At 52.4% G+C, this 17571-nt stretch overlaps 1 protein-coding gene across 8 annotated transcripts in view; it reads left to right on the forward strand.

Moving 5' to 3' along the window:
• Positions 1 to 8414, forward strand: part of MAD1L1 (mitotic arrest deficient 1 like 1) — a 598556-nt gene extending 590142 nt beyond the window's left edge. For 5 of the 8 annotated variants that reach the window (XM_006167865.3, XM_006167866.3, XM_006167868.3 and 2 more), the window contains exon 18: positions 7386 to 8407. In XM_006167865.3, the coding sequence (XP_006167927.1) occupies positions 7386 to 7544 (159 nt within the window). In that variant the 3' untranslated portion in view covers positions 7545 to 8407. Of the gene's footprint in view, positions 1 to 7385 lie in introns of all 8 variants that reach the window. The other 3 variants (XM_014583952.2, XM_014583953.2, XM_014583955.2) reach the window with 2 other exon arrangements.
• Positions 8415 to 17571: the final 9157 nt, after the last annotated feature.

Raw genomic sequence — 17571 nt, forward strand, 5'->3', positions numbered from 1 at the left:
CTGGTGCAGCAGATTCAGTAGATATTGAGGAATATGTTAACCTTAATAGTATTTGGATGTTTAGCTACAGTGCCCTTAGATCCATCTAGAAACACATTAAATGGATATAGAAGGGTGGAGAGACAAGAAAAACGAAAATGAAAAAGAGAGAGAGAAACAACAAAGAAAGAGAAAAAAAGACAAAAAAAACCTGAAAAAATTGTAATTATTGTTTTTCTTTTAAAAACAAACAAACAAACAAAATAGACAGAGACAGAGATAGAAGGCCAGAGGGGCTCCCTACCATGCTAGCTTGTCTGCTGGAGGCTGAATTATCAGTAGAAAATCTTCATTTCTCTTGTCCCCTGAAATAACTAGTTCGCAGGAGCCATGAGGAATCTTCTTCTGAAGGAAGGCCTCACCTCTCCTGCCTGGGTGGGAGGACCAGAGGGGATTATTAACAAAACAAAAGGTGAAGCTGAGAGCAAGAGAAAAACTTTACCTTTAAAAAAATCATAAAAAGGAAAAATTACAAAAAAATGAGAAGACAGAAGCAGAGATACAGAGACACAGAGACAGAGATAGAAGGCCAGAGGGGCTCCCTCCCATGCTAGCTTGTCTGCTGGAGTTATCAGTAGAAAATCTTCATTTCTCTTGTCCCCTGAAATAACTAGTTTGCAGGAGCCAGGAGGAATCTTCTGAAGGAGGGCATCACTTCTCCTGCCGCATGTTGTAATTTTCAGCATACAAACATTGCACAAGTTTTGTTAGATTTATACTGAAGTATTTAAGTTTTTTGTAAATAATATTGCCTTTAAGTTTTTGCTTTTTACTTGTTTGCTCTTGCTTTATAGAAATGCTATTGATTTTAGTGTATTAGTCTTGTTTCCTGTAACCTTACTAAACTCACTTATTGGTTCTAAGAGTTTTTCTACAAATTCTTTGGAATTTTTCTGCATAAACAATCATGTCATTTGCAAGTAGGGACAGCTTTATTTCTTCCTTTGCAACCAATATGTTTATGATTTCCTTTACTTACGTTCATATCCTAGCTGGAGCTTCCAGTGCTGTGTTGAATACAAGTGGGAACAAATGCCCTCACCTTCTTCTTTTTTTTTTTTTTTTTTCTTTGGAGCAGGTTTTTGATCTAGTTTTCTTTGAGAGAGTTTTTTGCTATAGGGTGCATGGGCTCACCAGACAGAGAGACAGAGAGACAGAAAGCAAGAAATCACCCCCCAGGGGGGATGGCCACGCCACAATCCCTTCTCCTCCATTCCCCTCTTGGGATCTTGGGCATGCATGCACATACATGCACCTGGCGTGAGTTTAAGCCACCGGATCCGGGACTTGAACCACAGTTGACTACATCGGAGTCCAGTGACATAGCCATTGTGCTAACTGCTGATCCCCAGATTCAATTTTTTTTAAATGGTTTTAGGATTATCCAGGTTATTTGTTTCATCTTTTCTAAATTTTAATAGTTTGTGCTTTTCAAGGAAGAGTACAGTTCTTCTAAATTGTCGAATTTCGAACCTAACTTTTTTTGTAGTATTTTATTATCCTTTTAATAGCCCCAAGATCTGTTGTGTATTCCCTTCATCATTTCTGATATTAATTACTTCTCTCTGTCCTTTTTGTCCTTGTCAGTTTTGTTATCAACATATTATCAGTTTGTTATCAGTTTTATTAATATTTCTCAAAGGACCAACTTTTGGCTTCAATAATTCTCTGTTTTGTTTACAGTTTTGTTTGGTTTTGCTTTTATCTTATTGTTTACTTCTTCCTGCGTGCTTTGGGTCTATTTTGCCTTTGTTTTCCTGAGGTGGGAACCTAGAGAACAGAGTTGAGGTCTTTGTCTAATATAAGCATGGAGTACTATCACTTTTCTCTCTCAGCACTGCCTTGTGTGCGCTGCACAAATTTTGTTGTGTTTTTCATTTTCATTCAGTAATGTGTATTTTTTAGTCTCTTTTGACCACTAGGTTATTTAGAAGAGTGTTATTTAATTTCCATGAATTTTACATTTTTGCTGCTGTCTTTTTCTTATAGATACCTGATTCCTGTGCCTTGTTGACACGTCTTTTTCCTTTTGGGGGTCTCTCTCTCTCTCTTTCTTTCTTTTTTTCTTTTTATTTATTTATTTTTTTAAGAGACAGAGTTTTGCTGCATTGGAATCCTTATGCCTCAGTCTCCTAGCTGGGACTGTAGACACCTACCACCACGCCTGGCTCTTTCTTAGACAGAGTCTTCCTTTGTTGCCCAGGCCCACCTCAAGCCCGTGCTCTCCCTTTCTCAGCCTCCCAACCACTAGGAGGAGAGGCACACTCTACCACACCTGGCCTTTAGGTTGGACTGGGGATCCAACCCAGGCCTCCCATGCAATCCCAGCCTGCAGAGCACAGCATCTTAGCACAGCGTGTGTCACCACAGCTAGGCCAGCACTTCTTTCTGACAGCAGCTGCTCTGGCTCAGCTGGTATTTCACTGCTCCTGCCCTGGAATCAGCACTTCGTCAAGAAGCAGTAGGTGCTTGTTTTACGCTAGCCACAATACCACCATCATGCATTAACAATATGAAAATAGCTCCCCAGTGTCTTGAAATAGTATTTACATTTCCTGGATGTTTTATCATTTATTCTGCTGTTTCATTTCTGCTCATGGTCTACGCACTGAGTCGTGATGAGTTTCTTTCATTTATGGAAGGTTCTCCAGCACCTTTGGCAAAAGGCAGTCTTGCTCTTGACAGGAATCCCATCATACTTTGCACCTTGCCTGTGACCCTCACCACAGTCTGCACTAGTAGGAGGTGGGGGTACATGAGGGAGTGAGAGACATATAGGGGACACCCTGCAATTAGTGAGGAGTGAGAGGACGCAGAAGAAGACAGAGGCTTGTCTGTGTGACATGACTCTGCCAGAGGAGCATTGTGAAGCATTTGTTGTGTGTGCTGGCAGAGACATGGCCAGGCCAGGGGGTGGGGGAGCAAGCACTTAATGAACCTCTACGGTGGCAGGCATTGTGTTTGCACTGCATAGGATCGTCTCGTGTGCTCATGTCAGATTGGCCAACAGTGGAGCTGGAATTGGCTCCTGGGCATCCTCCTGCCCACAGTGACCCCAGTGCCCTGCACATAGCCATCCTCCACCACCACGGCCGCTCCGTGGACACACACTGAGACTTCCAGATCTCAGCCTTGCAGGTCTGGGCTGGCAACCCGAGGGGAAGACCCGACTCCCTCGTCAGAGGTGGCAGGCAGAGGCAAGGCAAGGCTGGGCTGGCGTGACAGCAGCACAGCGTCTTCATTAGGACCAAGTGTCCCAGTCTCCCCCCGGGCGCCCTCCAGCCACACGGCTGCTGCTCCCTTGCAAACGCCAAGCTCGAGGAGGCCAGAGACAGAGAGCGCAGGCTGCCACATAAATATGTCCAGCCACAGCCAACATGTCTTACTGGGCAATTTGCTTTTTAAAAAATCGCACTCTAATTTTAAGTGAACAGCCCCTAATTACAGTGATTTACAAGGTACCTGGGGACCTGGTGATATTTGAGCATGGCAGAGGGCTGAGCAGAGATTGATCGGCACAGCATAATTCACTCCGCACATTCTGATAAAACTGTAGCGGCCCCCGCGGCCGATCTTAGTGAAGAGGCGGCCTCCTTCCAGCACTAGGGGTTCAGGGCACACTGGGCAACTGAGTCAGGAGAGAGGGGTTGAGAGCCCTGGGCGGCTGCGGAGGACACGTTTGCCAGGGTCCTGCCGGCAGTGCCGACCGTCATGAACCAGTATCTTGCAAACCTGGGATCTGCCTCTATTTAGTAGTTTCAGGTGAGCAAAAAGTACCAGTCACTCCTGCCTGTCTGTCCCCTCCACCCCAATGTGGAGGGCAGGGCTGTGTCAGAGGGGGCCTCGTTCTTCCAGAACCTTTTGGTGACACAGAGGAGGTGCAGTGTGGCCTCAGTTGGATGGGCCAAAGGAGTTGGTGGTGGGCTGCACATTAGCCCTGAGAGTGGCAGCTGCAGGGCTGACTACGGAGAGACATGAGACCTGCTTCACACAAAGCATGAGTGGGACCCCAGAGCTTGCTGGGGCCTGGGGAGGAGTCAAGGAAGCCTTGACGCCTACTAACTAAGAACGCCAGCTGTTCTTATGTACCATCTGGCCAGAACCCACTGCCAAGGTGGGAGGTGCAGAAGACCTGACTGGGGGTGACTGCAGCCAGGACACAGTCCTGGGACAGGAGCAGGGAGCAGGGGCTGCCAGGGGAGACTTGGCTTCCCTGCTGGGCTCCTGCTTCAGCCCAGTGCCTCCGCCTGGTGCTCCCCCTTCTCCCGGCAGCTGCAGGAGAATCAGCCCCTCTGACATTTAGGGGGAAAAAAAACTCAGAATCAAGAGCAGAAGGCAGAAATGAAAGGATTTTCTTGGTAAAAGGTCAAAGTGGTTTCTCTTATTTTTGTTTAAAAATGGTTTGTGTTGAACTATGACAAGGCTAAATGTATTAACGGGCAGCCAGAACAGGCAGCAGGCTGGGGGTCGGCCGGAGAGAGAAAACAGGAAAATGCAGGGAACAAACAAGACAGGTGGCAGCTCGGGGAGTCGGGCAGACACAGGCAGCAGCTCGAGCTCTGAAGGCCACATGGCAGGGTGGAGGGAAGAAGGGGCAATCTAAAACTGGCAGCGGCAGGTCCCCAAGGGAGCCCGGACAGCCACGTGGAAGTCAGTGGGAGGAGGCGCTCTTGCCACGTGGGGCTGCCCAAGTTCTCTCTCGCCCATGGGTAAAGTGGCACAGACACCCAGGCAGGGTACGGCCTCACCCCTTGAGCTGGCCAGGCCAGAGGTGAGCCATGAGCACAGCAGAGGGAACTGCCAGGACCCATGCTGGGGAGCAGCCAGGCCACCTCCTGCCAGTCCTGGGGGTGGGGACACCTGTAGTGCAGCTGGGCAGAAAGGAACTTTTTTCAAAATACTTCACAGAGATGTCACTTACCTACCATACAGTTCACCCATTTGTGTACGTCCAGTTCTTAGCCCACTCACGGAGTTGTGAAGCCATCACCATGACCTAATGTCAGGACCTTTCGTCACCCCAAAGAAGCCACTTCCTAGAGCAGGCACTTCCCACTTCCCCAGCCCCAGCGACCACCAGTGTACTCTCTGTCCTTATGCATTTGCCTCTTTTGGAAATTACGTATCCATGGAATCATGCAAACGTGGTGTTTTGGGTCTGGTGTGGCATGATCTTGAGGCTCACCAATATTGTAGCATATGTCAGGACTTCAGTCCTGTAGGACAGGACATCTCCCTTGGTGGGTAGACTACATTTTGTTTACCCACGTACCAGGCGATGGCTTTTACTGTGGACATCCCCGTGGAAGTCTGGGCGAATGTGCTATGTTCTTGGGCACACATCTATGGGTGCGATTGCTGGATCACGTGGTAACTCCATGCTGATCTCTGTGGGGGCCTGTCTCCCACAGTGGCTGTGCCATTCCACACCCCACCAGCAGTGCACAAGAGGTGCCACGCCTGCACGTCCTCGCCAGCGCTTGTCTTTGTTATTGTGGCCGCCCTGACGGGCGTGTGTGAGGTGGTATCTCACTGTGGTTTGACTGCATGTCCCTAATTGGTGACGCTGAAATTCGTCATGCTCTCATTTGCCTTTCATTGTTTAGTTTCGCTGTAGGGTGTGTGTGTTTGCTGGAGAGAGACAGAGAGGAGGGGAAAGTGAGAAATCTGCCCCCCACTGGGTAGGGGAAGCCACGGTCCCTTCTTTTCCATTGGCCACACGTGCACACATGCCTGGCATGTTTTCAAGCCGCTGGGCCCAGGACTCCAAATGCACAGTCAGCGATTGAGGATCTAGCTGCTTTAACCGCCACACCGCCTGCTGGCCCCTCTTCTTAGCCATTTGTTGGTCTTGTTTTGGAGATATTCAGATTGTTTGGAGCTCTGCAGAATCTGTGCTCATTTTTAAATGGGTTATTTATCTTTTTCTTATTGAGTTGCAAGAGTTTTTTTTTAAATATATTTTAGATACCGGCTCCTACTTAGATGTATCTTTCTGCAGTGTGACATTGGGAATCTTCTTCGGGCCACTCACCCCCTCTGGACCTCTGTCCGCTCCACCCAGTCTGGTGCCCTGGGCTGTGGCTCAGTTGGGAATGGAGGTGTGGAAAGGCTGCTCCTGGAGCCAGCAGACCCAAGCCCAAAGCCCTATCTAGGACCTTCCCTGCTCACCCGAGGCAGATGGCCTCATCTTCCCTCCGTGCCCTTTCCCCAATTACAAGTGGCATTTACATAAGGAAGCAATAAAAGGGATTAGTCTGGGCTCCAAAATCCATAGAGGCAGGGCCAAACCTCCCATGGGGTCCTCTAGGACCGCCTGTACCCCACTCTCCAACAGCCCCCAGGCAGCCTTAGGAAACTGAGACCCAGAGGAGAGCTACTCACTTGAAGCCACAGGGCCCTGTGCATTCTGGAAGATCTTGCAGGGCTTGCCCTGGGCCCAGAGGCACGGGTATCAGGCTCAGGTGGGAAGAGGCCAGCCATGGATGGGCAAGTAGCCTGGGCTAGAGAACTGGGAGTGGGCACCCAGTCCCTGGGAGGATGCTCGCCAGTCTTCTCTTCTCTTCTGAACTGGGGTAAGAGCCCAGGCTTCCGCTGCATCCTGTGTGCACTCGCAGTCCCCTCCCCACCCTTAGGCAGCCTCCTAGGCAGAGGAGGAAGGGGAATGGCAGGCAGCCCTCCCACTGCCCCTGTCTGTCTGTCCAGATGACAGGGACCCTGCCCTCATGTCTGTGGCAGGCCAATGCAACATGATGCCTGAGAGCTGGTTAGCCTGGTGTGAGACTCAGCCCACCTCTCCCGGGGACCTCGAAGGAGGCCCCAGCCCTTTATCTGTAAAGGGGACAGTCACAGACCCTGCTGCGTGGCGCCCTGTGGCACTGTGGGGAGAGCACAGGCACTAACTCCTGGGAGTGGAGCGCTCCTTAGGTGCCCATGTGTGGTCACATGATGTTTTCGTTACTACACTGAGGTCTTGGGGCGGGGTGGGGGGGATGGCCTAGAAGAGGTGACAGGCTGCCGTCCAAACTCCATGTCCTTTTCCTAGGATCTCAGAATGAAGGCGGGCCCCAGTGGGCCGGCAGTAGGCCTGCAGGCAGAGGGAGGCCTCCGGACAACAACAGCCTGAGCTAGGCTCCACCCCTGCCCTGCAGGCTCCACCCCTGCCCTGCAGGCTCCACCCCTGCCCTGCAGGTTGCACTGGCTGGGTTAGTTTGCTCTTAGGCTCTTGCCAGGACCACAATCCTGCCCTGGGTTTCTCCTGAAGGGGCCTAAGGGACGGAGAGCAGACACTGCCCAGGCCTGCCCATGCTGACTGCTCCTCTGTGTGTCTCTCACCCACCCCACAGGCTACAGGACCCTCGGGCTCCAAGATGCAGCTTCTGGAGACGGAGTTCTCACGGACGATCCGCGAGCTCATTGAGCTGCACCTGCTGCGCCAGGACAGCATCCCTGCCTTCCTCAGCTCCCTCACCCTCGACCTCTTTAGCCGCCAGACCATGGCCTAGACCGCAGCCCACAGCCTAATGCCAGACTGAGTGCCAAGGCCCACCCAGGGCCTAGCTGTCTCAGGCCAGCAGGAGCTGTGCTGCCCAGACGTGTGCACCCCGAACTCTCTGACCCTGCTGTTCTTCCCCGTCACTAGACTCACCGCCCAGGCTTGACAGGGAAGAGCAGCCTCCATACTAGGCCTCTCTCCTCCCTCCCCTCTCTCCTGGGAAGGCGGGCATGGGCTGCCTGCTGGAGGACCCAGTTGTTCCATGAGGCCACTTCTCTGCCTTCTCCTTAGGTGGCTCCACCCTTTTTGTTCCAGGAGCTAGTGGGTGGACCTGTGGTCACCAGCCCAAGCTGTCGACATTGTGAAATAAAGTTTGCTTCCCCAGCCGCCCTCCCCCTCTGCCTAGCTCACTGCGTGTGCCTGAGCTCCCGAGCAGACCAGCTTCTGGCTGCTGTGCACATGATCTGCCTGGCCCAGCCCCCACCACCACCTGCTGCCCACACTTTCCTGGACACAAGGATGGTCACCACGCAGGCCCAGGCATCTGGGGAGAGTGGGACAAGCAGCCTGGTGCCATTGGCCCTGGCAATCTCAACAGGATGGAAGTGCTCCAGAAGAAAGAGCCTCATCAGCAGCGTCCACCTGCCATGGTACAGCCTGGGCCTGGTGCGCCCTGGAGGCTCAGTACTGAGGACACAGGTAGAGGGTCGATGGTAAAGAGGTGGTAAAATGCAGTGCTCCTCAAGGCCAACCCACATGGGAGATGGGTTGCAGGTTCACATCCAGAGTCCTCCTTAAATACACTGGGCACACACAAGCCCATGTTTGCAGCTGGCTGGACCTTGGGTGCCCTTAAGCCCCAGCCTCCCATTAAAGAAGGAAAGAGAAATTTTTTTTTAAAGGACTATTTTATTTTTCCTTCTTTCCCTTTCCCTTTCCCTTTGCCTTTCCCTTTCCCTTTCCCTATCCGTTTCCCTTTCCCTTTCCTCTTTCCTTTCTTCTTTCTTTCTTTCTTTTAATTTGACCAGAGAGAGAAAATGAGAAAGCAAGTCATCAGGTCTGGGACTTGAACCATGGTTGGCCATGTGGGAGTCCAGTGCTCTTAACCACCACACCCCTGCCAAACCCCAAAACAAATTTAAAAACAAAAGGTTTGGGGGGACCAGCAGTGGGCATAATGGTTACGTCGCTAGACTCTCACATAGTTGATTGCAGTTCAAGTCCCAGACCTGGCAACTTCAAACTCACGCCAGGTACATGTACACACATGCCCAAGATCTTGGGAGGAGAATGAAGAATGATTGCACCATGGCCATCCCCCCTGCGGGATGATTTATCACTTTCTATCTCTCTATCACTCCAGCAAATGCACATGCCCTATAGCAAAAATCTCTTTTAAAAAAAAAAGGTGCCGAGCTGCCCTAAGTAGTTAAGGGAGCCAGATCCCTCATGGCTGACCATGGTTCAGATCTTAGCCTAGTGGCTTAATAAAGCAACACTGGGCACGTGTGTGTGTGTGCCCAAAATCCTGATAAGACAGAGAGATGGAGGAGAAGAGATTGTATGAACCCACCCCATCGGGAGTTGCTTTTTTCCTCTTTCTCTGTGGTAAGCTTGTATTCACTCTGGCAATTAAAAAAAAAAAAAAGTTACTGGGATCAGAAGCCCTGAGTCAAGCCTGACCAGTGAGGACACAGTGATGCTGGGCCAAGAATATGGGCTCTAGAGCCAGACACTCCAGGACCTGGTCCCAGTCTGCTACTAAGTGCTGTGTGACCTCAGGCTGGCGTCGCACCCTCTCTGATTCACCCCCTCATCAATAGAGGCAGGATAGTCTCCCTACCAGGCGGATTAAAGGCATCTACACTCCGAGTGCACGGGGCCATGCCTGCAAGTGCTCACCTGGTAGGTGGAACCAAGAGCAGCCGAGGCCCCTCCCTCCCTCCCTGCCATGACTGGTGGCCCTTCTCACACTTGCAGCCTCAGGCTCTGGCCTAGACCTGGTTCCTACGGGGCCAGGGTCCTGGGGAGTGGGGCAGGAGGCTGCCTTCAGGGACAGGGTCTACATGAAACATGAGACAGTGCTGTGCCCCCAGAGGGGCCGCACCTGACTGGCAGCACCTAGGCCAGCTAGCCAGGGACTTGGACCGATAAGAGAGCCCTCTGGCAGGCATGAAATGGGGTCCCACCCCCAAGTGCAGTTGAGCAGGAGATGGAGCGCCTGGCTGTGGAGGCCTGGCGGTACCTCATTCACATGCACGCTCGGCACTCCGGGCCCTTCGCTAGTCATGGGGAAAATGAGGCGGATAGCAGCCACTCTCTGCCTGCAGCACCAACACCCGCCCTGCGGCTCGGGTAATTAATACGCGCATGGGGAGCTGCTATCTGGGCCCAGCAGAAGGGAACTGGGTGCAGCCACAGGAACGAGCCTCACACAGTAGGCTCTGCCCCAGGGGCCGGCCGCCTGCAGCCTGGACTCTTCACCAGGAGCTGGACTGGGAGGCTCTGCCACACGTCCCCCCCCCCCACCTGTCTCTCACCTCCTGCCATCCTGCAACTTAAACGCTGTTAGTCCCTCTGAAGGTGGAAGCCCTTTCCCAGGTCTCAGATGGGGACCTGTCCTCTCCACAGGAGGTGAAGGCTCCTTGATTGTGGTCCTGTGTGCTCAAAGGCCCTGAGAGAGAGGGGGAGTATCGGCCTGCTGGTCACCACGTCCTGTTAGAGGCACCAAGTTAGCACCGCTCCAGCCCCGAACTCAGACCAGGGCGGCCACCAGGCCCAGCCAGTCAGAGTATCTAGACAGGGCACAGAGTGTCTAGACTTTGGGCACATCCCCAGCTGTCATCAGAACCCCAGGGCTCCCAGCTCGTCTGGCCCCATGCAGACCTCGGGGTGTTGGGGTTTTGCTTTCCCACTTATCAGAGGAGAACACTGAGGCTCACGCTGGCAAGTGGCTTCCCATGGCCACAGCTAATCAGAAGGGTCCAGTCCAGCTTCAAGGCTTTCCTCCTTCCATATAGCCCTCCAGTGAATTCCAGAATTCCAGGGTCTCTATGCCATAGGCCCGGAGCCCCTGAGCCTCCACCTCGTTCCTTTTGCTTGGTGTTTCTACCAACTCCTGCTGTGAGAGTTGAGGCTCGCGCTACACGTGCTTCAGCTTTCATTGCCACCAGCACCAGGACAGCACTGTGACAGCCCTTAGATCTCACACGGATCCCTTGACCCCACTTTGGGGGCTGCCGAGCACATGGAACAGCTATGCCCACCTGCTGGCCAGTGTGGGCGTGGACATGAGCACGAGCTCCTGCAGGGACTCAGGAGGCACCCCTCTGGGAGCTGGCACAGAGACTACCCTCTGCAGAGACGGCAGGCAGACCGGATTCACTCATTCAGCCTCCATTCAGGCAACCCGTAGGTGCCCGTTGTGTGTTGGGTTCTGTTCCAGGTGCCGGCGATGTCCTGGAGCCAAGCCAAGCCCTTCTTGTTCCCGAAGCCCTCAAGCTGGAGTGGGCTGGGTGTTGAGGGTTGCACACCTGTGGGCCTCACCCTGTGCTTGGTCCTGCCCTCGTCCCACTCAGGAACCCCAACGCCACTGCTAGGGGAGGAAAGGCCTCCACTGCTGTCCTTGGGCTGGGAGTCATGGGGAGGGGAATGATGCTTCTCTCTCCTGCCTCAGTCCCATGTTCCCCAGGTCGGCTGCAAGCCCGGCTGTAAGTGAGGGTGTCCATCCACTCCCAGCCCTGCCACCCCCAGGTTTGGACCAGGGGCCCCCACAGTAATGAAATGTTCAGGAGAGAACCTGACTCAGTCACCTGTAGAAAATGGAGTGCAAGGCCCCGTGTGCGTGTCTGTGTTTCTGTACCTGCCCCTCAGTGCATCTGTCTGCATTTGTGTGTGTGTGCCATCTCTGTGTGCGCGTCCATGCATGCACGTGTCTGTACGCACATGCACGCCTGTCTCTCACGGGAATCAGGCAGGGGTGGTGGTGAGGGTTGCAGACCAATGGAAAGAGGCTGAGGAGGGGGCAGGGGCTGAGGTAACAAAATGGAGAGAGCGACCCAGCGGCAACTCGGGCCCACAGGGAGAGCCGCACCGGTGTGTGATGGGCCAGGCCCTCACCCTAGAAGTCCTCGGGACTTTAACTCATTTCCAGAACCAGCACGTCTGAAGGTACAGGACCGGGCAGTGGCCACAGGCCAGAGCTCCCGGGAACAACCTGCTGCTGCCCCTGCCATGGGTTGCTCTCTCACTCTGGAGCCCTGCAGGTCACAAAGCAGGTCACACATGCCTTATTGGTCCCCAACTCCCTGAGGTGTCATTTTACAGATAACTGAGGTGCAGAGTCCTTGCCTGAGGTCACACAGGTGTGGCACAGGCCATCCTGATCTGCTCCTGCAGAGGCGAGTACCCGTGGCCCCACCCTTGCCCTTTGCATGCAGCCCCATCTCAGAGTAGTGGGGGGCCCTGGGCACCATCCCTCCCAGACAGCAGCCAGCAGGGTCCTCATCTGGAAGTGGTAATGAAGCGCCTACCTGACAGTCCCCGAGGACTCAGCAGTTGTAGGAGAGGGACAGTTCCACTGCAGGCAGTGCTTACTCGGCACTGCTCCCAGGAGCCCTCGAGACTGGTGGGAATGGGGCCACCAAGCCTGGGGGTAGAGATTGTCCCAAAGGCCAGGGGTCAGGTTGTCCTGGGACACAGGCTGCCGGGGTGGGCGGGCCATGCTGGCCGAGCAGAAGCCCCGACCTCCACAGTGGGCAACAGTGGGGAGCCGACACCCCTGAGCTGCAAAAAAGTTCAGGGCCAGGCGGGACCCCGTGAGGTACTGTGCCAAACTCAGGCCAACCAGAGGAAATGGAATTGATTGGAAGAACTTGGGGTAGAGGGCACGGAACCAGAATGAGAAAACTGAGGGAGCCGCAACCTAATTATATCAGCACCCACTCCTGTCCAATGGACATGGCACCCATTTCTCTGGGCCCCAGTACCACCCCTTCCACCACTGCCAGACATGAAGATTCGTGGCCAGGAGCCCGAGGTTATGGCCCACACCCATGCGTCATGCAGCCATTCCCCTACAGCCTTGCGTGGCTGCAGAACACCAGTGCACAGCCACGCGTGGCTTTCTCAGGATCAGGGTCCCTGTCTAGATACTCTGGCTGAGCCTGGGCCACCTGCCCACACCTGCCAACCCACCCCAGCTTCTGTAGAATTGGGCTACACACAGAGCCCCTCTTGTCCTGAGGTACCACCTAATCAGCACCCATCCTGGGCCTCATTCCTGCCTCAGTCTCCCCATCTTCTCCTCCATCTCCCTACCTTCCTCCCTCTCCCTCAGAGGGTCTGCACCCATCCAGCAAGCTGCCGGCAGTTCAGCTCCTTGTGGGCTTTTCCTTTCCCGAGAAGAGGCAGGGAGGGGCAGAGCCATCCCACACTCCTGACGGACCTGTCTGGGCAGGCCCCGGAGAGCAAAGGTCCCCGATAACATGTCTCTCTTGTGGGCTGATTTAATAAACCTGCTGCTTGAGTTTGTCAAATCTTCTTCACGAGCCTTCCAGGTGGAACTGAAATGGAATCGCGTGTGAGGAGCCAGGCAGTCCGCCTCGTCCTGCCCAGCCTCAGAGGCCCTGCCCAGAGAAAGTTCTGGTAGATCCCCTGCTTCCTCCAGCTCCTTAGTGGGCCCCCGATGCTAAATGGTTCTTAAGCCGCTAATGACTAATTTTAAGGGATTAGTGCCGCAGCGATAAACTATAATTGCCAGGATGTAACAGGATTGTGTGTGCCCCAGGGCTCCTTCCAGCTCCCTGAGCCCATGGAGGACAGCGCCGCCTGCTGGGGCCTCCGAGGGACCCTGCCTCCCACCGGGTCCAGCCTGGGGCTGTCGCACAGGACACTTGCTGTGCTGGTGGTTGTTTGTCTCCCCTCTGCCATGCCTGATTGGCTCGGGAAATGACCGAACTGGAGCTTTCTCCAGCTCCTCTCTGCTCAGTGTGGCCCATGGTCCAATGGCAGCAGCAGAAGTGGTGACCTGGGTCTGCTTAGAAATGCAGGTTCACGGCCACCTCAACTGTGTACAAGACACTCAGGCGACTGAGCATCTAAGCCCGGCTCATGTTCACATGGCTCCTTTCCGTCTGTGAGCTCGTCCCTGTCCCACGCTGCTCCCACCAGCCTGGCCTCATCAGGCGAGGAGGCCGAGGTTCAGAAGGACCGGCTTGCCCGCGGTCGCATGCAGGTCTGTACACAAACTCGGCTCTCCTGACTGCAGACTCGGCAGCCCCCAGCGCCCAGCTCCCAAGTCCACCTTGGCCCATTTCCCTCCTGGTGAAATGCCAGGGCTACACAAGGGCCTGGACCTTTACCCCAAGGCAGCATTGGAGGGGTGACTCAGAGTCCGAGGCTCGAAATCTGGGGCCTTTACACAAAAGCGCGTGAGTGCACATGCGAATTCACACATGACTGTGCACAGCCTGTGCCGGGCCTGCGTATACACACCTGCCTGCACCTGTACGCATGCAGGCCTGTGTGCATGTATAGATATATCATGTGCACACGTATGTGTTCGTATGGGTATGTATGGCATATGCATATGTGCCTTAAATTTTGTGTGCTTGTATGACCTGTGTGTGGGCATTGTATACATGTTCTGTGTGTTCCTTACATGTGCACATGCATGCTTGCTCCATGAGGACAGGCGGCATCATCAGACTGCTTCAATTTCTGCCTCAGACTGCTTCAATTTCTGCCTCAGACTGCTTCAATTTCTGCCTCAAGCCCAGAGATGGCAAGGGATTTACTCAAAGTCACACAGCAAACGAGGGCCAATGGTGAAAAGCTTAGAGTCAAACCCAATCAGCCACTAGCCCAACCTTCCTTTTTTTCCCTTTCTTTTCTTTATCTTTAACTTCACAATTCTGGTGCATTTTTAATGTTAAGACAAAACAAAACAAAAAAATCCTCCTACAATACAAGAGAAATGTCTGTTAAGACAAAATAAAACAAAAAAAAATCCTCCTACAATACAAGAGAAATGTAGAGTAAAAAAAAAAAAAAAAAGTCCCCCTCTGGCTCCCATCCCAGCTTCTCCCGCATGTGCGGGTGGATTCACACACCTAACATATGGACATGCAAAAATGCATGGTTTTGTTCCGTTGGGTTGTGTGTATGGTTTTAAAATAACTATGTATTGTTCTACAGCTTTGGTTTTTCTCACTTAACAATATGTCTTGGCAATTTTCCATGAAAGCGTCTTCTGATCTATTTCACTGGATTCTGTTGTTGTTTTATCCAAAACACTTAAGTTTTATTGAGAACGATGATAGACAGAAACACTAGATTCTTGTTTGAAAGTAAAATTGGCAACGTCTTTCAGAACTTCCATAGTTCTGAACCATTTTTGTCACTATTTTTAAAAAACAAACTAAAAACTAAGCCCCAGATTCAAATCAACAAATAAATCTTGCTTATAAGCCTTTTTCTTCTGGGTCTGGCCCCCACCCTACTCATTCATTATAAATTTTACAGCTGCACTTTTTCCAGAATGAGCAGCAGGTGATTTTTGTTTGTTTTTAAATTTTCTTTCTTTTTTCCATAAGTGAAAGAGACAGATGGAAAGACAGACAGCACCCTCAACAGGGTCCTGATGGCGTGATCTACCCGGAACTTCAGCCAGCCGCAGATCAGGGCAAGCATGTGTCCACTGTCCTCAGGGAGCGCTCCAGACTTGAACCTAGAACCTCCCCGTGTGAGATTGCCTTGCAGCACACTTTTACCACTGTAACACGGTCTTGCCCCCGTTTGGTTTTCTAGTTTCCCCCCCCCCACTTAATTCCCAGAGGGTGTATGTGCTTACCAGAGAGAGAGAGATAGAGAGAAAGCACCCCCAATGAGGCAAGCTCATGCCGCAGTTCTTTTTCCTCCGTGTCTCCATCAGAATTCGGGACATGCACGTACACATACCTGGCATTCTTCTCAAACCACTAGGTCAGAATTCAAACCTCCCTAGGTCCAGGATTCAGCTTTCTATGCACAGCACTCACTGTGCTGTGGGGCCAGCCACATTTCTTTTCTTTTTTCTTTTTTTGGGGGGGGGGCGAGGCTTTTGCTATAGGGCACGTGCGCTCACCAGACAGACAGAGACAGAGATAGAAAGCGAGAAGTCACCCCCCAGGGGGGATGGCCACACGCCGTAATCCCTTCTCCTCCATTCTCCTCTTGGGATCTTGAGCATGCACGCACACGCGCCCGGCGTGAGTTTTAAGCCACTGGGTCTGGGATGCGAACTGCCGTCGACTACATGGGAGTCCAGCAACATAGCCATTACGCTAACTGCTGGTCCCCAGCCACGTTTCTTTTTAAAGAAAGTGTTGAAAGGTTAGTGTTTCTGAGGTCCGGGCCCCTCGGCATGCTTTGAACATGCCAACCCCTTTCCCGCTTGAGGTCCTCGCAGTCGCCATTAACCCTGCTGGAACGCTGTTCCCGACATATCCATCTGGCTAGTCCTCCATTATGGGCCCATTTGTGTTTCCCCAAATATACGTGTTCGAGTCCTAATCCCTGGTATCTCAGAATGTGGACTGTATTTGGAGATGGGACCTTTAAAGAGGCAATTAGGGTTAAACGAGGACACGTGGGTGGGTCCTAATCCAATAGGACTGATGTCCCTAGAGGGAGAAGAGATTAGGACACGGGGCGGGCGACTGTGTGAGGACCCGGGGGAAGTCGCACCTGCAAGCCAAGGAGGGAGGCCTCGGACCCACACCTTCGTCTCAGGCTCCCGACCTGCAGAGCTGTGAGAAAGTACTCTGCTGTGGGAGCCGCGCCATCTGGGGGCTTTGTCACGGCGGCCCACGCTGATTAATCCTCATATGCCACATGGGCTCTTGCACCCTCCCTTCCCTCTCCTGAGCCGGCTTTATTCTTCCTTATGGCATTTATCACTACCTGGCATTTTATTTAATGCATAATTTATTTATAATATACATAAATTGCATACCTATTAGAGTATATACAGTAATATATTTTAATCAGTTTGATGTCTTTTCACCCATAGCACAGTGCTAATAGAGAGATGCAAAGGGCCGGGCAGCGGTGCCACAGGAACGGAACCGGACCCAAATGGGAAAGGGCTCGGGTTTGCATGCCGGGACCTCAGCCTGAGATCGGGGCTGGCTGAGACCGGGGGTGGATCACAGCATAAAGACCCTACTGGCGGTGCCTCCCCCCCAATCTGTCTCTCAGAAGAAATAAACTTTAAAAAAAATATATGGCTAGCTCCGGAACCTAGTGGTTAAGAGAGCTGAATCCCACATGACCATTTGTAGTTCGAATCCCAAACCCGGAGGGTTGAAAAACATACTGGTCACAGGTGCATGTGTGTCTCAAATCCTGGCAGGATGAAGAAATGGAAAAGAAGGGATGGTGGCCTGACCACGCTCCACTGGTGCGTGCTTCCTCCCGCCCCCTCTCCCTTGCTCTGTCTTTCTCTGGAGAATACACCTGCTCTCTGACAATTTTTTTTAAAAAGGAAGAAAAGAAATATGCAAACTACATATGTTAGTTAACATTCTTTAGTAGTTACATTAAAAAGTAAGATAAATTGGTGAGATTAATTTTAATAAACTTTTTATTTAATCCAATATGTCCAAAGTTTTATCATTTTACCACATAACCAACACAACGGGACATGACAGTGCTTTTTCGATACTGAGTCTTGGATGGTGGCATGTCATTTCCACTCCTGCCTTTCTCCGTTGAGACCAGTCACACTGCCAGTGCTCAGTGACTGGAATGTCCGCCTGTCCATGGAAGGGGCAGGACCTTGTCTCACTCACCAGGGAATCTGAGCACCCAACAGTCCTGCTCATTCGGGGAACAAGCATTTGCTGGGTGACTCCATGCTGCGTGTGGATAGGTGGTGTCAGACCATATTCCTGTTTTACTAATAAGAAAACTGGGGGCCAGGGGACAAGCTGCTTCCTGCGGGTCACCTGGGAGTTAGTGGAGCAGTGGCAGAGCCAGCACTGCCTCCCTCCGGA

Source organism: Tupaia chinensis, unplaced genomic scaffold (assembly GCF_000334495.1).
Source record: "Tupaia chinensis unplaced genomic scaffold, TupChi_1.0 Scaffold145208_1, whole genome shotgun sequence".
Taxonomy (NCBI): domain Eukaryota; kingdom Metazoa; phylum Chordata; class Mammalia; order Scandentia; family Tupaiidae; genus Tupaia; species Tupaia belangeri.